This window comes from Cryptomeria japonica, chromosome 6 (assembly GCF_030272615.1).
Source record: "Cryptomeria japonica chromosome 6, Sugi_1.0, whole genome shotgun sequence".
NCBI lineage: Eukaryota > Viridiplantae > Streptophyta > Pinopsida > Cupressales > Cupressaceae > Cryptomeria > Cryptomeria japonica.
This window is the reverse complement of record NC_081410.1, coordinates 456303957-456321910: the sequence shown is the minus strand read 5'-3', so window position 1 is coordinate 456321910 and position 17954 is coordinate 456303957. Positions and strand designations below refer to the sequence as shown.

Here is a 17954-nt window from a genome sequence, read left to right as displayed (position 1 = left end):
GAAGGACACACTGCCAATGTATGTAGGAGCAAAGCCTACAATAATTTTCCTTATTTTATCAACAATGTACCTAGATCCAATAAGTTCAATGGTCATTGTTATGCATGCAACAAGTTTGGGCACAGAGCATTTGAATGCAGGTCTGTAATGGATAACACTGGAAGATATCCTCAGAGGACCCAAGGAACTGGTCCTGAATCTTTTATGAACCAGAACCACAACTGGTTTAATGTCTTCAATCATCAGTCAGGAAGTGATGGTTATCAAGCGGCAATCAGATGGAGAGAAAGTTGTATGATCTGTCATGGTCATGGTCACACTGCTGCAACATGCAAAAGGAAGAATGGAAACATGTATCACTGCAGCAAACTGGGTCACATTGCAAGATTCTATAGAAGCAGAAAAAGTATATCTGATGATATACCAGTCACTCAGGAAGGAGAAATAGATGCTGAAAAAGTTCAAGGAGACATGAAGAAAACATGGAAGAAGAAACCAACAATGTCAGAAGAGGAACCAGTTTCTGCACCTAGTGTGGAAATATCGGAACCGACAAACTAAGCCTCAAAGGCTTAGGGGGAGCAAATGGCAAAATGCTTTCAAACCCTTGGTTAACACCGGTAAAAAACCTTAACCGGTATGCTACACCCGTCGCATGGCAGAAGACCAGAAACGGTAAAAAGGCAAATTACGGTTTACGCCCTAATAGAGGAGCATTAATGATGGTAGGTGAGAGACATGTATAAATGCAATTTTCAAATCATTTCTCACTATTTGTTTTCGAGTGAAGAAAATTTTTCAAGTGCAGAGCGAAGAAAAGGTGATTTGAGCTTAGATTTCAAGAAATTGGATAGCTTTGAAAGAGATTCAAATCTAGTTTGCAAGCGGTAGTGGAGAACTCAAAGTAGTGATTTGGCATCCGACGGATAGCGAAGTAAAGAAGAATCAGGAAGCCCTAATTTCGCGTTTGAAAGGTATTTTTCGTTTTCTTGAAATACTCTACAATGGCTTCCACATCTCATACCAGTTCAAGCACATCTATTGAGTCAGAAAGTTTCATTCAGAGGAAGTCCAAGTATAATGCTTTGTCACAAGTTCCAGTTGGAGTCATAGTCGAAGAAGAAATTTCAGACTATATTGATTGCAAGATAGAAGACCTAGGGTACTTAGCCATTCATACTCAATTAGGTTTATTTTGCGGAAAGGACAAAAGGATCAAACCGGAGTTCAGTATCTTAGAGAAGAAGAAACTCCATAATGCGGTATATTTTCTGGAAGACTTCACAGAGGATCACATCAGGATCATCTTGAGCAGAGTCCATGGTGACAAGATGTACCTGGAGAGAACGCATGATATCACGCTTGAGGCAATTCATGCAGTCATCGATTTTTGCAACACAGGGGAAGTGCCAGCCCTGAGAACGGAAAGCAAAATGAAAATGACCAAGCTCACCGGTTCAACAAGTGATTCATGAGGTATGACAGTTAATCCTATCAAGGATGAACTGGTAAAATACGCCTGCATGGTGATAAGCTACAAAACATTCTCAGCTAGCAGGATTAACTCTGTATCTACTGCTGCAGTAAATGCCGCTTACCAGATGATTATAGAGGATAAATCATTTGACTTATGCACCGATATGCAGAGGCAACTCTTGTTAAATCTCAAGGCAATCAAAAAGGACAATTCACTGAGATTTAAGTTTGGACAACTACTGGTAGGGTTGTTTTTCTATTTCCAAGGCTACTTTCCAGGTGTAGGAGATGTCCAGTGGTCCCCTGACCAACCAGTAACCAAGCAGATAAAGGAAAGTGTGTAAGCCATTGGAACCGGCTACCCTAAGATACTGAACAAATACTTTGATGAGTTCAAAAGAAAGATGAGTCAGAGGGTACGAATCTCAGGTGACATAGTGAAGAAGTATGAAGATGACATCTGTTTCACCATTCAGGTGGACAAATGTCTAATGGAGGCTATTGAGCCTAGAATGGAGGAAGTGGAACCTATGGGCTATGAGGTCATGTTTGACATGTTGGAAGGGTATGCTTCAACCCTTATTGCCTCGCCTCTTGATCCAAAGGCTAAGAGAACCGGAACCTACTTGGAGAGGATCGCACTGGTTGAAGAACCATTGGTGAAGAAAGGAAAAGAACCGACAGCTAAGAAAGCTAAGGCAGTGCCTGCAACATCGGCACTAGCTACCACTACGACTCTAAGAGTGACCAAGCGGTCACCGGCAAAGAAGAAACCGGAGGTAACACTGGCAAAAGTCTTTGAAAGAAAGAGGAAGACTAAGGCAAATGAACCAGACTCTGAAGAAACCGAGTCTGATGAACAACCAAAGAAGGCTAGACAGACCAAGAAGATGAAGAAGAATGAACCGGCAACATCCGCACCGGTAAATATAGATATCTCCTCTTACAAACCTTTGACACATTGTCAAAGAATAGTAAAGAATATTAGGAGAAAGTTACTTCATGATTTAATAGATTATTATGATGAATTCAATAGTGAAGAAAAAGATGAAGTACTACAGGAAATCATTCTTTATTTATGTAAAAATGACCGGTCACCATCAGAGATTAAATCTCAGACACCGGATTCATTATTTAAAGCATTGGATAACAAATGGCGCATTGCCATTGAAAAGGAACAAGAGATTAGGGAGAAAATTTTTGCACAGTACTTCCCCGAACTCTCAAATTCAAAATTATTTGATGTATTAGATCAAAATAAAGGTCTCTTCTTCACAAGGAGAAGAAGACTCTGGTTGTTGGAGGGGAGATTTGATGATGTAGAAAAGGATACACATCAACACATGGCCCATGGTATCAGCTCTCACAAAGCTTGAATGGCCAACCTCCAAGCGGCAAAGGAACTAGTTATTTCCAAACCGAATGAGGTTTTTGATGAGGAAGGCAACCTGGTGGAGGAACCAATCGACACCATAGATGTCGATGCCCTAGATATAGAAGATGTCACTCAGGACATACCTTCTGAGGGAACTGAGCAGGGGCAATAGGGCGATCAGGGTGGTGACACACAGCAAGCGGCAAAAGATCAAGAAGAGAAAAAGAAGAAGGAGGAAGATGAGAAACAGAAAAAGGAGGAAGAGAAAAATAAAGAGGAAGAGGAGAAAAGAAAAGATGAAGAGAAGAAGAAGAAGCAAGAAGAAGAAAGAAAGAAGAAAGAAGAAGAGGGCAAGGAAGAAAAGAAGAAGAAGGAAGAGGAGAAGAAGAAGAAGGAAGAGGAAGAAAAGAAGAAAAAGGAAGAGGAAGAGAAGAAGAAGAAGGAGGAAGAGGAAGAAAAGAAGAAAAAGGAAGAGGAAGAGAAGAAGAAGAAGGAAGAGGAAGAAAAGAAGAAAAAGGAAGAGGAGAGCAGAGGAGAAGAAAAAGGTAGAGGAAGACAAGGAAGAAGAGAAGAGAAGAGAAGCAGAAAAGAAGAAAGCTGAAGAAGCCAAGGAACGAGAAGCGACAAAAAGCTCTCAGGTGGAGACTCCGAAGGCAACTGGAAGTCAACCCTCACCGATTGATATCTCTATTCCTATTGATCTCCAATCTGCAAGTGAGTCAGAGCTTATGCAGAGCATCAAGGTTGCTCAAGAGCACCTTGAGATCATTCGCAGGAAAAAGGAACAGGACATCATTCAGGCAGTTGTAGACACACTTACCGGTTTAATCCCTAGTACTAATCTTCCTGACACTGATTCATCACTAGCACAACTTAAACTTCTGTGTATTGTAGTGGATGATCAGGTGCAGAGCCTAGAAGAAGCAACATAGGCTAATGTAAAGAAAGAGCACCAAAAGGCTCTTAATGTTTCTCTAGTGAAGAAACTGAATGAGCTTAGGACTAATCTGCTAAAGGATCAAAAGGACATAAGGAGTGCCTTGGATGAGGGAAACTTGCTACTCAACAAAATCTGTCAACCTCATCTGTTCTGTGACGATGTGCTAGCCAAGAAGCAATAGCTTCAAATGGACTTACAGTCCTACTTAAGCACATTCAAGACTCCTTACGACTCCTTTGCAGCATATGGGCAAACCATTCACCGGTTCCAGATCCAGTCAGCCAAGATAGAGCAAGAGATCAGTACAAGGTCTAGGGATTTGTAGGAGCTTCAATTGGTATTACTTCCACGACTGCAAATTCTCCAGAAATGCTATCTGAACCTGGATGCCCTAACAACCACACATGAATTGAGCACAATAGATGCCATGGAGGAACAGGTATCACAAATGCAGACAGAGAAGGAAGTGGCGACCTCCCTACTTGAGTCCTGGTCTCTTTCCATGAAACAATTTTTGCAGGACTATAAAGCGGTTTTTGACAAGTATTATTCATTATTGTCATAAAATCTTATATATATATATATATGGAAATAGGTTTTTCAACAGTACTTTGTCATTGTTGGCAAAGGGGGAGAAGTATATGGTTTTAAAATTTTGAAATTTTGATATATCAGGGGAGAAGTATATCAGAGGGCGAAGTATCTGTTTTGAAATTTTGATATATGCTATGATATATGCTATATGCTCTGATGATTATGCTCTGAATGCAAAATTTCTATACACTCTGTTGATTAAGGGATAGTGTATATGCTTAGGGGGAGCAATTTTGTTAATGGCAAGTTTTTCTGTTGTAAAAGACTTAGATGTCAAAATTTTATTTTCCCAAGTGTTGCCATCAATGCCAAAGGGGGAGATTGTTGGCATTTTTGTGGTTTATGCTGTGATTGTCATTGATGGACACACACTTGTATTAAGATCCCCTTTATATGTATGAGCTTATGCTCAACCGGTATTTTGTTCCAACCGGTATGTTGTATACTAGTCTCTAGACTAGTGGTGATTTTGCAGAATGTGTTTCCCGGTCTGAAGAGGCATGTTGACCCCAAGTGGTTCGCAAATCACAAGCGGTACGAGGAAGCAAAGTGGCACAACACATTCTTACCAGTCTTCATTTTTGTCAAACCGGCAACCAGTATTTTGTATGAACTGGTAATACTCTGTGATGAGTTACCAACTGGCATTTTGTGATGAGTTACCAATCCACCGTTTGTTCGATGGTGCCAACACATTGACGATGATTCTTGTGTCGTGTTACTGAGTATGTCTAGATTCACTGAACTTAGAAAATTATAATGTAATCCTATTGGACCGACATGAAATTAGATTCCTTTAAAAGGACATCATGTCTAGGGTTTTTAAGTTGTTGAAGAAGTTGCGAAAAGGGTTAATGTTGAGCTAGGGTTTAAGGTGGAAGTGGAGAGCGATCTTGTCAGAGAAGATCGAGTTGTAACTAAGAGAGAGATAGAGGAGACTGAAGTAATGCTGGAATGCATTAGCTGTGAGCAATACTGGATCTAACCAAGCAGTTTGTGCTATTAGATAGATCAAACACTTGTTGATTACTCACATCTTTGACAAGTCTGTAGCCCTTAACTGGGTAGGCCTCAAAGCCTTTGTAAAATCCTCTAACAAGGTGGTTCACACATGTGAATCTAAAATCCTCTAACAAGGTAGTCTTTAATCGGACTTATCTCCTAACAGAGATTGAGATTCCTAAAAGGATCTGTTCTGGTGAAGAACATTGTAAGACCTTAACCGGTCTGACCTTAACCGGTCTAGTTTCTATTCTACAGATAGTGACTTGTGAGTTCCATCTCACCGTGGTTTTTCCCAGTTGGGTTTCCACATCAAATATCTTGTGTTATGGTTGTATTGCTTTTGTGGGTGAATGTTTTATTCGCATTTTGGCTTGGATTTGTGGTAACCGGTTTAACTGTTAGACTGCTTTACCGGTTTATCTTTAGATTGTGTAAGTGTTTTAGTGCAAAGATTTTTGGCATACTAATTCACCCCCCCCTCTTAGTATTCATCAGTAATTTCTATTCATGGTGTTCCTTTTAAAAGTAAATCACTAAATCTTTTTACGAGACACACACAATCTAAGTCTCCTTATAAAATGGTAGCCCATACTTATAACACACGTAGAAGCAAGAAAAATATCAATCAATATAATACTTATTTACCACTTTCTCAACTAGATCTTCCTCAAGCACCTAAGCCTTCAGTTAACCAACCTAGTGATTATGATCTTATTGAGCAACTTCATGTTATACCTGCTAAGGTTTCACTTTAGGATTTGTTTCAAACTACTTTAGTTTATCAAGGTATGCTTTAGGAAACTCTTTAGAAGATCTCATTGACTTCTTCTGCAAGGCTTTCACATGTAAATACATTAATGGATCATATTCTATGGATTCATCAAATATTATACTCTATAATTGAATAAATCTATTAATGATAATTGTTTATGTTATGGTGTCAACATTAGATGAACTCTCATTGATATTGGCTCAACACTCAATGTTTGTAGCCTAGATCTACTACCCAAAATCAAACTAGATTTGAATTCTCTTGTTGTATCTTCTTTGTTCATCCATGGTTTTGATAAAATTGGTAAAACCGGTTTGGGTACTGTTATTTTGCCTATAAATATTGAGCTAGTCACTATTCCAACCCTGGTGTATGTTATGCGAGGCCTTTACCATACGATCTTATCTTGAGTGGACATTGGAATCATGATTTAGGAGTATTCACTTCTACCCTTTATGGTTCTATTAAGTTTGTTGCTAACAATCAAGTAGTTACAATCAAGGTTGATCCTAATGCTATGCACTTATGTCAAATGGCAGTAGTTGGTCATGCCTTGGTTACACCTACCTTTCAAAATTATATTCCATATTTATCTTTTAATATGCCAACAAATATTCCTATGGTCCCTCTCAAAGAGGAAACCCATGAGAAGGTTGTCCACAATCCTAAGTCTACTCCAACTCCATCTCCTTCTTCAAATTCATCTCCTTCTCAATCAAATGAATTTCTTGGTGATGATTGGGGTTCCTTAGAATTTATAAGCTCCTTCATTGGAGAATATAAAGTCAACCCTATCCACCTTAACATTCCAAAAGTATCATTCACACCCGCTATCAAAGATGATTATTCTTTTGTATCGTGGGATAATGTGCATCATGGTTCTAAGTGTCAAGTGACATATTGAATAATATGGGCTAAGGTAGTGATATTTTCAATGATGGCACATTGGTAGAAGTGATTTGAAGAGAACAAGTTTGTTCAAACTTATTCTTCTAGATTTAATTGTTTAACTTTTTAATGCTCAACATTTTAGATCAAACTCTATAATCCATCATTAGGGAAAGAAAGCATGAAAACAGAGAAAATATTTATCTTATATTTAATCTAAGAGGGTGCATGAATGTTATATCCATACTCATATCGCAATATTATAACTAGCAAGGCATAAATAAAGGATAAGAAGCAACAACCCTAGAAGACCAGGGGTTGAAGGGAAATAGGCAACACACAAATAGGTGTACATCTTTTCAAACTAAAAGACATGACACTTCCCAAATGAAAGATATAAAGAGGAGTTGATCTCTCACTTGGAGGGGCAAGAAGGAAATAGGAAATAAGAGGAGGGAACATTAAATCAATAATCAGAGAATAAAATCTAATGGAATAGAAAATATTATTATACACATATATCTTTGTATAAGCAGCAGATCAAATTGATATAAACAACAAAAATTTTCATTTACAAGGTGCTTGGTATGATGGATAATGCATAAAACTCTTATCTTGTTGATTTTTTATCTTGTCTTCCACTTGATAGTGTTTAAGAATGATAAACAGATAACATATTGTTGCTAATATATATTTATATGTTGCTATTTTGCCATTATGATATTTATATATAATAGATTTAGATAAGACTCTTTAATACTTTAGCCATTGAACCATCTCATTATGTAGGGTATAATGGAATACATAATAAGGGATGCAAGTAGCACATAAGTTTCATTCAAGTACATCGACCCCAAGTGAGGCTAGGAAGTCGAATGGCAAGTGTCATTTTATGCTCTTAGGCTTCATGTAAAGAAATAAGCTCGAGGCGCCTCACATGATTTCCCAAGGAACTCCATAATGGCGATAGCTTGTTAGTAGAGTATTCAGGTATTTACTTGATTAATTAAGTAATATTTTTTTAATTATTTAAGTTCCCTTTATCTCTTTTACACTTAAGCTAACTTTAGGTGCATATAATAAATTATTTTAATTAATTATTATGTGCAAACCTAGGTTTTCCCTTTTAGGGTTTCTTGACCTATTAAAAGTTGAGTTCTTTCTTTTCATTGTATGAAGAAGGATTATTATTGACAATACATTTTTGGAGATTATTGAGCTCTCATCTTTTGGAGCATATTTTTCCTGTGCATTCTTTCCTTTTGTGATTTGCTTCATTGCTTCTCCTTGTAACAGGTTTTTTAGCTTGCAGAGATTATTTGGGCTCCTGTGGGGTTGTATTTCTCAACTCCTGTATGGTATCAGAGCTTCAGATCTGCAGCTACCTGTTCTTGTTTTGAGAATTTTTGGCTTTGGAAGCAGATCTGGGGTTTCAGAATTTTTTTATGCACCTAGGGTTTGAACTTTTTTTCCAAGCACTTTGGGCCTAAATGGACCTCACCATCGTGCTCAGAAGGCCCAAAAACCCCTATGGTCATATAAAATTTGACCTATTTTGGTTCCTGAACCTCTGGGAGTATTTTTTCTCCAGATATAGGTCGTACGACCTTGACACGTAGTTCGAGAAAAAAATTTCAAAAAAAAAAAATATATATATATATATATTTTGCCTTTTTACGGCATGCAGGCCGAAATTTTGCTTTTTTGTTAAAAAAATATTCGAAAAATAAAAAAAAGCAAAATAGGGTTTCAAAAAAATTTTGAGCAAATTTTTTTTGGGGGGGTTCCCACAGTACACAGGGTACCTTGGGGCCCCTGCGTTGTTGCAAGCCCTGCAGATGAAGGTACAACGTTGTCGCCGTCAGCTTAGGCTCCGTGCTGCCGTCTCCGGCCCCCTATCGGCTCCTGGCCCCTGCCACCAACCCGAACCTCCCCGGCCTCCGGCCCCCCCGACCCTCGGCCGCCACTCCGCCAGCAGCCTCCGCTGCACCTGTGCTCACCGCTCCCAGCCCCCGACCTCCCGCTGCCTGCGGGCCCTTCGCTTGGGCTCTGTCGCCGCTACTACTGCACCCAGCTTCCCGGTCGCCGCTCACCTCCGGCCCGTCGCCCCAGCGACCCCTTTTTCCGGCTAACCACCGCCCAACCACCGGAATGCCACCCGACCGCCACCCACTGGCCACCGGACCACCAAACAGTCACCAGACCTCCTTTTTGGCCTTTTTCAGGGGGGGTTTAGTTTTTTGGCCATATCTTGGGCATACAGAGTTGTTTTTTTGAAAACGAATAGGCATCGGAAAGCTGGTTCCAAGCCCAACCTCATGGTGTTGGTAATTTGCTCCAATTTTTCTGTTTGACTATGTTTTTTTCCAGTCAAAGTGAGGTCTAGTTTTTGCACTCTGAGAGCCATAGAATGAGCATCCAACCTCCGTTTTTTGAAAAAATTATATTTTCAGAAAGCATGTGCTATGTACTTTCCAGCCATCTAAGTTTTATTTCAATATTCTGCTCCATGCATATTTTATTCAGTTTTTTTCTTTTCAGCACTCTGGTGGATATCATGGTTGTTTCAGGTCCTGGGATCTCTTCTCTGAGTAGGATGTCTCTGTAGTCACACAAATCTATCCAGCTTAATTAAATAAATATTCTCTATTTATTTGATTAAAAATCCACTAGCCATCAGTTAATTAAATTAATATTTAATTAATTCCTCCCCAAACATTCTTCTATTAATTAAATAAATTATTCAATTTATTTTAATTAATTCATTAAATCAAATTCCAATCAATTAAATAAATAAAATCTATTTATTTAATTAAATCCCCCTATTCCTCTTTTAAATAAATTAAATAAAACATTTATTTAAATCATTATCCCCACCCCACTTGCATTTTCCTACAAATGCAACTTGCACACATTTATTGAAATAAATGAATTTTTATTTTAATAAAATCCTATTTTCCCTCACCCACCAAATCCACTTGCAAAATCTAATCCCCTTCTAGATTCTTCTAACCCCTTCCTGATTAGCCTAATCCATCCCCTAATTATTGTCACATTCCTAAGCAAAATGAAGTCACTTCTCAAAGACTCCAAAGTCTTTGAAAAGCATTTAATGCTTTGTGTGTTCAACAAATTAACCCCCAAAGTCTTCCAAGACCACTAATGGCTCTTACATGACCATTTATGGCTCTTACATAACCATTTATGGTTATTTCAAACTTGTCTCCCCAAACATTTATTGTTTTGACCATATTTATCCATTTCACATTTGCACAAGAGTTTATCCATTGGATAAAAGCTTTATTCTTTGAATAAAAAGTTTATTCATTCAATCAACCTTGACTCTAAAATCCCAAGGTCATATCAGGAATTTAATGCTTATTCCCTCCCCTCTCAACCTATCTCACATTGACACTTGTCATCCTGGGATTGCGTTGAAAGCCCTCACATGGATTTGAAATCATTCAATCCTGACCCTTGTTGAGATTGCTCAATCTCAACCATCCATTGCTCCATTTTTCCTATAAATAGAGCCCATTTCTTCATAATCCAGATCCTGAAAACTTGTATGCATTTAAGCTATAGGCATTTTAAGAGAGCATTTTTAGCATAATTAACTAATATCTTGTCTTTTTGATAAAATCAATCATTTTTAGTATCAATAGCATAGTATTAGCTTTTCATTTCAGATTTAGAGCAATACTACAATCTCAATCCTCCATAAGCATCCATAGTGCAAAAAGCTGCTGAGAGCTACACTATTTTGGAACTTGGAGAGGAGAGGAACAAGGGAGAAGAAGCCAAGACCATGCTAAGAGGCATTTGGAGATGTCTCATTATCTTTGTTTCTTTAGTTAGATATATTAGCATGTTTTTAGTGTCTCTCTTGGTATGTCTTTTTAGATTAGTTTTTGATTGACTAACACTAACGATCTTTTGGTTTTCGTGTGTTGTTTGTCATTTGTTAACCTTGTCCATTTAGGAAGGCATCATTTGGTGAACCCGACGTGAATCGAATACCCAAAAATACCATTTTTTTTTGCAAACTAACATGTCTGATTGTTGAATGTGTCACACAGGTTGCGCTTCGGCGCTATTGAACACGTTCTAGCACTACTGACACTTTCTATTTTAGCGCTATTGTTACTACAATAGCGCTATTGCCAAACTTTCAGCACTTTTGGATTTGTTTTGGCACTTTTGTTGTTATTTTGGCGCTAATGAAACTCTTTTAGCGCTTTTGACTCTCTATCATTCCTGTTCTTTCAGCGCTTCTGTGTGAAATAGTGCTTCTGTTTAAACGCAGACTAGTGCTATTGCAACAGAATATTGTAAAACTCACCTTGTAACCGAAAATTTGAAAATCTTAGGCTTGTGGAAGCCCCCTTTGACATAGATTTTACTAACTATTCATTGTTTTTGCAGGTTTAAAAACTCATCACTACAATCACAAATTTTCCTTTGGTGCTTTTAAAACACTTGAAAACAAACATTTACTTCCATTGCAAGTTAGGATTCATCTTCATTTTGGTGCTTAAAATCAACAAACAAATTTGCTTTCCTTGCATCAAACTTAAAAATCACAAGCCACACTTCAATTTTTGGGGCAAATAAAAAGAACAATCCATTTGTTTTAGATTTTTTTTGCAAAAAACATTTTTACTTCAAGCAAACGTGTTTTTTTAAGTTGACTAGGATTTTCGAATTCTAGATTACAAAACACATTGCCTTTGAAGTTAAAAAGAACACCATGGCTGTTGGAGCAACATCTCCAAATAGTTAGACCACATTTTGAAATGATGGATTAAAAAGAACAAGTGTTTTACGTGTTTGGCACGCTTGTGCAAAAAGTCGGTCGAGTGGTCCTACCTCTAACACACACTATCCTCTCCCTTGGCTTTCGTGGTCCTAGGTGCAAGAGAAAAGTGTTAGTAACACTCAAAATTTTATCTTTTTAAGAGAGGCTTGCCAAGGGATCGATACTCTTGGGAATGACCTCGAGCGGTAAATCCTTCGAGCTGCTATAGAAATCAGGTGAGAGCGCAAGCTGTAGCCTTGGGTATAGCTGTTCCTACAGTGTAACTGGCCAAAAGGATAAATGGGCCCCACCACCAGTTACAAGGCTCTTAAGTGAGTCATTGCAGAATGAACTTATGTCCAAAAACATCGAACATGACTAAACACCTTTAAGTAGTAGCCCACCTATTCTATTGATTGAGGATATTTGCGATATAATTTAGTGTAAGAGCATAGATGGTTTTGCTCCCAAGATATTCACCATACATATTTCCTTGAGTAGAAACATAGCTTTTGTAAAGCGGAAAATCGCGATCGAACCCTAGTTGTTCTCCCCTCTTCCAACTCCGAGGAGAGAGAAGGGAGGTTCGCTAGGATTCGATGGTTTTCACTTAGGGGAGAGACTTTACATTCAAAAGAGGGGTTGAAACCCACAAGATCCAATCCCACGCAATGCAAGATTGGATGCTAAATGTGTTTCAAGGGTTAAGACAGCAAGGCTACCCTCTTTCGTAAAGAATGTTGATAGGAGAATTAAGCTAAGCATGCATAGAAAGTGATAAAGATTTGCTTATAAACTGAGATAGGAATACAGTATGAAGCTGCGGACCTGGAATTAGCAGTAAAATGTCGATACGGCGCTGTCCTGCAAATTTGAGCAAAAGTTGTCGGGACGATGGCGCCCGACGCCACGGTCCTCCGAAAAATCCGCGAAACGAAGGGGGATCTGTTCGTCTCTGCACAAGGATTCCAGATCTTCAATTTCAGCTGCGTACCTGCAACCTACACACAGAAAAGCGAAGACGATTGGGGGGTTAGGGATTAGGGGTTTGCCTTTAGGTCAAACCCCGGTTTTGGAATTAACCAAGAAATGAGCAAGTGCTGTAAATGTAAATGTATGTAAAACAAGTACTAATACCTTGTTCTAAGGATGTTTGTATCCTTATGTGCGAAGGTTTAGATGTTGTATGTTGTATGTTGTAGCATGTAGTATGTGATCTCCTCTTCAATGGTTGAATCCTTGTCTTGAATGCAACACTTAGCCTTGAATGGAGACTTGAAATGATCAATTGCTTGAAAGAATGCTTGAATGCTTGAATGCTTGAATATAATTTCCACGCTTTGTACACATATCCTCTTCATATGCCAAATGAGAGAGAAAAATGTAGTTTATATACTTGTCATTTAGGGCTGATAGACTGATTTTCTCGACCTTAGGCCGACCAGGAAAGTTAATTTCCAATTTGCAAACAAAAAGACCCGAGACCCCTTAGGAGATCGGGCCCAAAATAGGACCCAGGGACCAGGGCACTGGGCGCTCTGGTCCCACCTCCCGGGACAGCAGGGTGCAAGGAGGTTCAGGCCAGGGTGCTTGAAAAATGCAGTTTTCAGTGTCGTGAGAAAGTTTCAGGGTCTCCATTCAGGTTGCGTGTTGCGTCGCCATCGTGAAGACCGAAATGCAGTCGAAATTGCAAGTGTCGCAATTTTAGGAGGCTACAGCTTTTTGAAAAGTCACTTGTGGCTTGATAAAAGTGGTGACTCCCCCATCATAGGGATCATCTATTTGTTATACTCGTGCAAGACTTAGTATATCACATCCTTACCTGCCATGGCGGGATTCATAAGGTATGTAGTACCAAAGTCGAAGAAATATCAAGATGTGGGCTAAATTTATCACAACTGGCCATTTGATCTTAGGGATAAAAAGTGTTTGAAGTGTGTTTGTTTTAAAGACCAAGTGCAATTTGAGCCGACTTCAGGCTTTGGAAATACACCTTAAAATACATCTAAAAAAAGGGTCATATACAAGTTCAAGGATTGGGTTGATCTAGACCCATACTCATTTGTGCCTTTTTAGGCAACATTCTTGTGTTTGTGTGTTTGCTTTGTTTTCTTGTCAAAGAAAAATCAGAAAATCACTTCCCAAAAGAAAAACAAAGTATTCATCCAACCAAACATCTGTCAAAACAACCAAACACATCAAAAACAAAGTGCAAACAACAAAGAGTCAAATTTTATGACCATTCTTCACATCTTGCGAAAGAAGAAGCATCATCAGAATATCAACTTGAAAAGAAGACCATTGAGCTCAAAGGCTTTGATCAAAAGGAGGAAATTCTTCTATATAAATAGACAAATCTTTGTCTCACATAGAGTCTTTCTGCGTCACATGTGTCTCTACCTTCAAGGAAAAACAAACGAATTTGATTCCGAATCATTGAACCGCAGAGCTTTTATGCAATATAGAGCTCTGAGTTATCACAAAAACCAAGGAGGAAAGATTAACCCAACTTCTTCCCAAATGTCTGTATCACATACAACACAGCTCGAGAAATACCACCAACACCTGAAAGGGAAGAGATAGAGTTTGTCCCATTTGTAACACAAAGTTTTTATTGAAGTTGAAAACATTTTCATCCATCATCTCACTCATACATGATCACTTCATCATCAATCCATCCCAACTCTCAAAACATTAAGAGGTTCTTGTCCCAAGTTCTCTTTTAGATATTGCTTGAAATCAAACACATCACATCACTTTTTAGATTGTTTCTACATCTAGGATAAGCTTATCCTAAGAGACACATCTACGCAGGTTAAAACTAGTTCATGAGTGAATCCTCTCATTACTAGGTAGTTAAATCTGTAACACATCTCAGATTTCTCTACACCTTATCACATCAAAACTTATCAAACAAACAAGCAATTCAAAGAAGGAATTTCAGTTACATCCACCTTAAAGGTGCTAGAGATCCACGTGCAATACAATTCACCAACCATCAATCTCTCATTTCAACAAAAACTCATCATCATTTTCACACAGCTTCAACAAAAAGCTTATAAACAAAATGGCCCAAACCTGATCACAGTCCAGGCAACGAGAAATAGAAAGGGAAGAAGAAGAAGAGGAAAATCTCAATGAATTTCAAGAAGCACTTGGAGGAAATGCAGATGACGAAAACCCAAGTACTCCCACTCCTGCAACAATAGAAAGGGCTCAGCATAACCCTCTCTTTAACAGACTTTTTGACGAAATACTGAGGAGCAATGCGGATGCTCACTTCTTAAGACTCACTCAAGAAGGAGCAAAACTCCCCTCTGACTTTGATCTTGCCCAATTAAGATAAGCATCAGAAAGACAAAGTCGCCATGAAGAGGAAAGAGGTAGAGATCCCATCAGATATAACATTCCTCGAGGTAACCCACCACCTCCTCCTCCAAATGAAATGGAGATGTTGCGGCAACAAGTCGAGAATCTCGCCCAACAGCTTCATACTGGTGTCAAGATTAACCAATTCTCACTCAATGACATCTGTCCCTATCCTTTTGATAGGAATCTTTACATGCCACCCTTTCCACGAGGATTCGAAACACCCAAATTCGAAAAATACAAAGGAAAGGGAGATCCTCGTGATCATGTCAGAGAATTTCATTCTGCTTGTCTTGAAGTGGCATATGAAGACACCTACCTAATGCGCCTTTTTCCCCAAAGCTTGGGAGGACCAACCACATCATGGTTTTCCCAACTACCAGGTGGTATTAGAACATTTTAGGAACTTATCCAAAAATTCCTCGCTCATTACTCTCATAACATTGAACGCGACATCACCATGGCTGATCTGTGCAACACCAAACAAAAACCAGGTGAACAATTCTCAGTATTCCTGCAACGATGGCGTCAAATGTCTAGCAGACGTTCTCTTCAGTTACCTGAACGTGAACTAGTGGAAAGATTCATTTCCAACTTAAACGAAGAAATGGAATTTCACCTGGATGTCAAAGACACAGACTCTTTTAATGATATGATCACCAAAGGTTTGAAATGTGAACGAGCACTCATCAAGAAAGGACTCATCAAAATCTTTAATGAACCAAAAGATGGTCCTCGCCCACGCTTCAATAGCGATAAACCAAACTTCTGGAATAAAAACAAAAATATCGTTAACGATGGGGTTGTGGATGCCCGGACTATCCAAAATGCACAACCTGTGGTTCGGTTTGCAGGACAAAATCCTCCACCTCAAAACAACACAAATGTTCCTTCCAATCAAGGTCGCATCACATCTCATGATGAACCTAGACCTTGTCAGCAAAAACAGAAATGAACATACACTCCCTTAGGGGAACCCATTGAAACAGTATTGCGACAACTCATTTCTCAAAATTTGGTCACTCTACCTAAACTCTCAAACTATGAGCCTCAGGTCAAACCGGCATGGTGGAAAGATACTGAACACTATGAATTCCATCAAGGGAGAGGACACAAGACAAGTAATTGTCACCGATTAAAAGATCTTATTCAAGATCTTATTGACTGAGGAGAAATTGAAATTGAAGGACATGACCCAAAAACAACCAATAATGATCATCTGATGTTCAAAAATCCACTTCCATCACAAGATCAAAGGGGTCCTTCCACTTCTAGGCAAGGCACTGATACTACTGATTATACGCAGGCTACGTATAATTACACTGTCAATCATCTGTATGATGCCAATGAACAAGTTGCAACAATAACCTTCAAAAATCCCAACTCAAATTGCAATGTTGTTACACGTCGCGGCAAGGTCACCATAAAGGTAGCTCCACAAGGCACCACCTCCATCCCAAAGTAGTACAATCTTGTGGAACAATTAGATAAAACGCCTGTGCTTATATCCATTTTAGAGCTATTGCGCCTATCGCCCTCTCATAAAACTATCTTGGATCAAGCACTCCAAGAGGCGTCAGTCCCTGCAAATCTGAATACAGACCAATTTCAAGCCATGGTTGGTAGTCTAAAGTCATCACCTTGTCTCACTTTTTCCAAAAGTGACAACTCTTCCTTCCAGCAACCTCATAACGCCTCACTCCACATCGAAGGATTTATTAACCAGCATAGGATCAAGCGAGTTTTGATCGATAATAGAGCAGGCCTGAATATTTGTACACTACAGTTGGTCACATCATTGGGATATGCAATAGAATCAGTGGATCCTCGTAAGAAGATCACAATCAAAGCCTATGACGATGTGGAGCGCTCCTCCAAAGGAGCTGTGGTACTACCAATCCGAGTGGGCCCCGTGGTAAAGCACATCATTAGTCAGGTTCTGGACCTTCCTCTGCCATACAATCTATTGTTAGGAAGACCTTGGATACATGCCATGCAAGCCGTTCCATCTACCTACCATCAATGTATCAAGTTCCCACATAACGGTGTAGAGATCACAATCCTGGGCGATGCAAATCCCTTTGCATATTGCCATAATATCAGCCATCAACCAGAGATTACCGTTCCTAATAATAGAGAATCCATTTCCTCCACATCATATGTAAGTCCCACCTCTCTTGCCAGTTCGAACACCACTATACCCAAGCAAGAAAAGCTTAAGATGAAGATAGCAGAGGAAGGTCCTGGGGAATACAACTTGAGTCAACTCTTTTGTGTGGGACAAATTCCCACTTCTCCTAGAACACATGGTAAACCACAGTAGTTACTCCAGCAACCACTGATCATGCCAGCATGTGCTTTGACGCCTTTCATCCTTGGAAAGAGTCAAGAAGAAGAAACCCAAGATGAGGACTTAGTGGACTAGATCTATAAAGATCCCATCACCACTGATATACTGCAAGTTAAAATTCCTACGGATCAGTATGGCAAAGGTCTCCTCATTATGCAAAGAATGGGATATGATGGTCAGAGTGCTTTGGGATATCGCAAACAAGGACGACATGAACCTCTGCTCCCGGAATTAAAGCCCAAAGGTAACACAGGCCTAGGCTTTGAAAAAGAGATCTTTCCTAAGCTCAGATTCAAAGGAAAACCCAACAAACCATTTTGTCCACCTACTGCAAAGAGGACACCTTTCATAATCAAAGCACCATCAAGCACCATGCCAACTGCCCCA

At 39.2% G+C, this 17954-nt stretch overlaps 1 protein-coding gene across 1 annotated transcript in view; it reads right to left on the bottom strand.

Annotated features, from left to right (window-relative positions):
* Window positions 1-8945: 8945 nt before the first annotated feature.
* Window positions 8946-17954, bottom strand: part of LOC131876656 (uncharacterized) — a 78734-nt gene continuing 69725 nt past the window's right edge. The window contains exon 3 of the mRNA XM_059222099.1: window positions 8946-9222. Within this exon, the coding sequence (XP_059078082.1) occupies window positions 8946-9222 (277 nt within the window). The remainder of the gene's footprint in view (window positions 9223-17954) is intronic.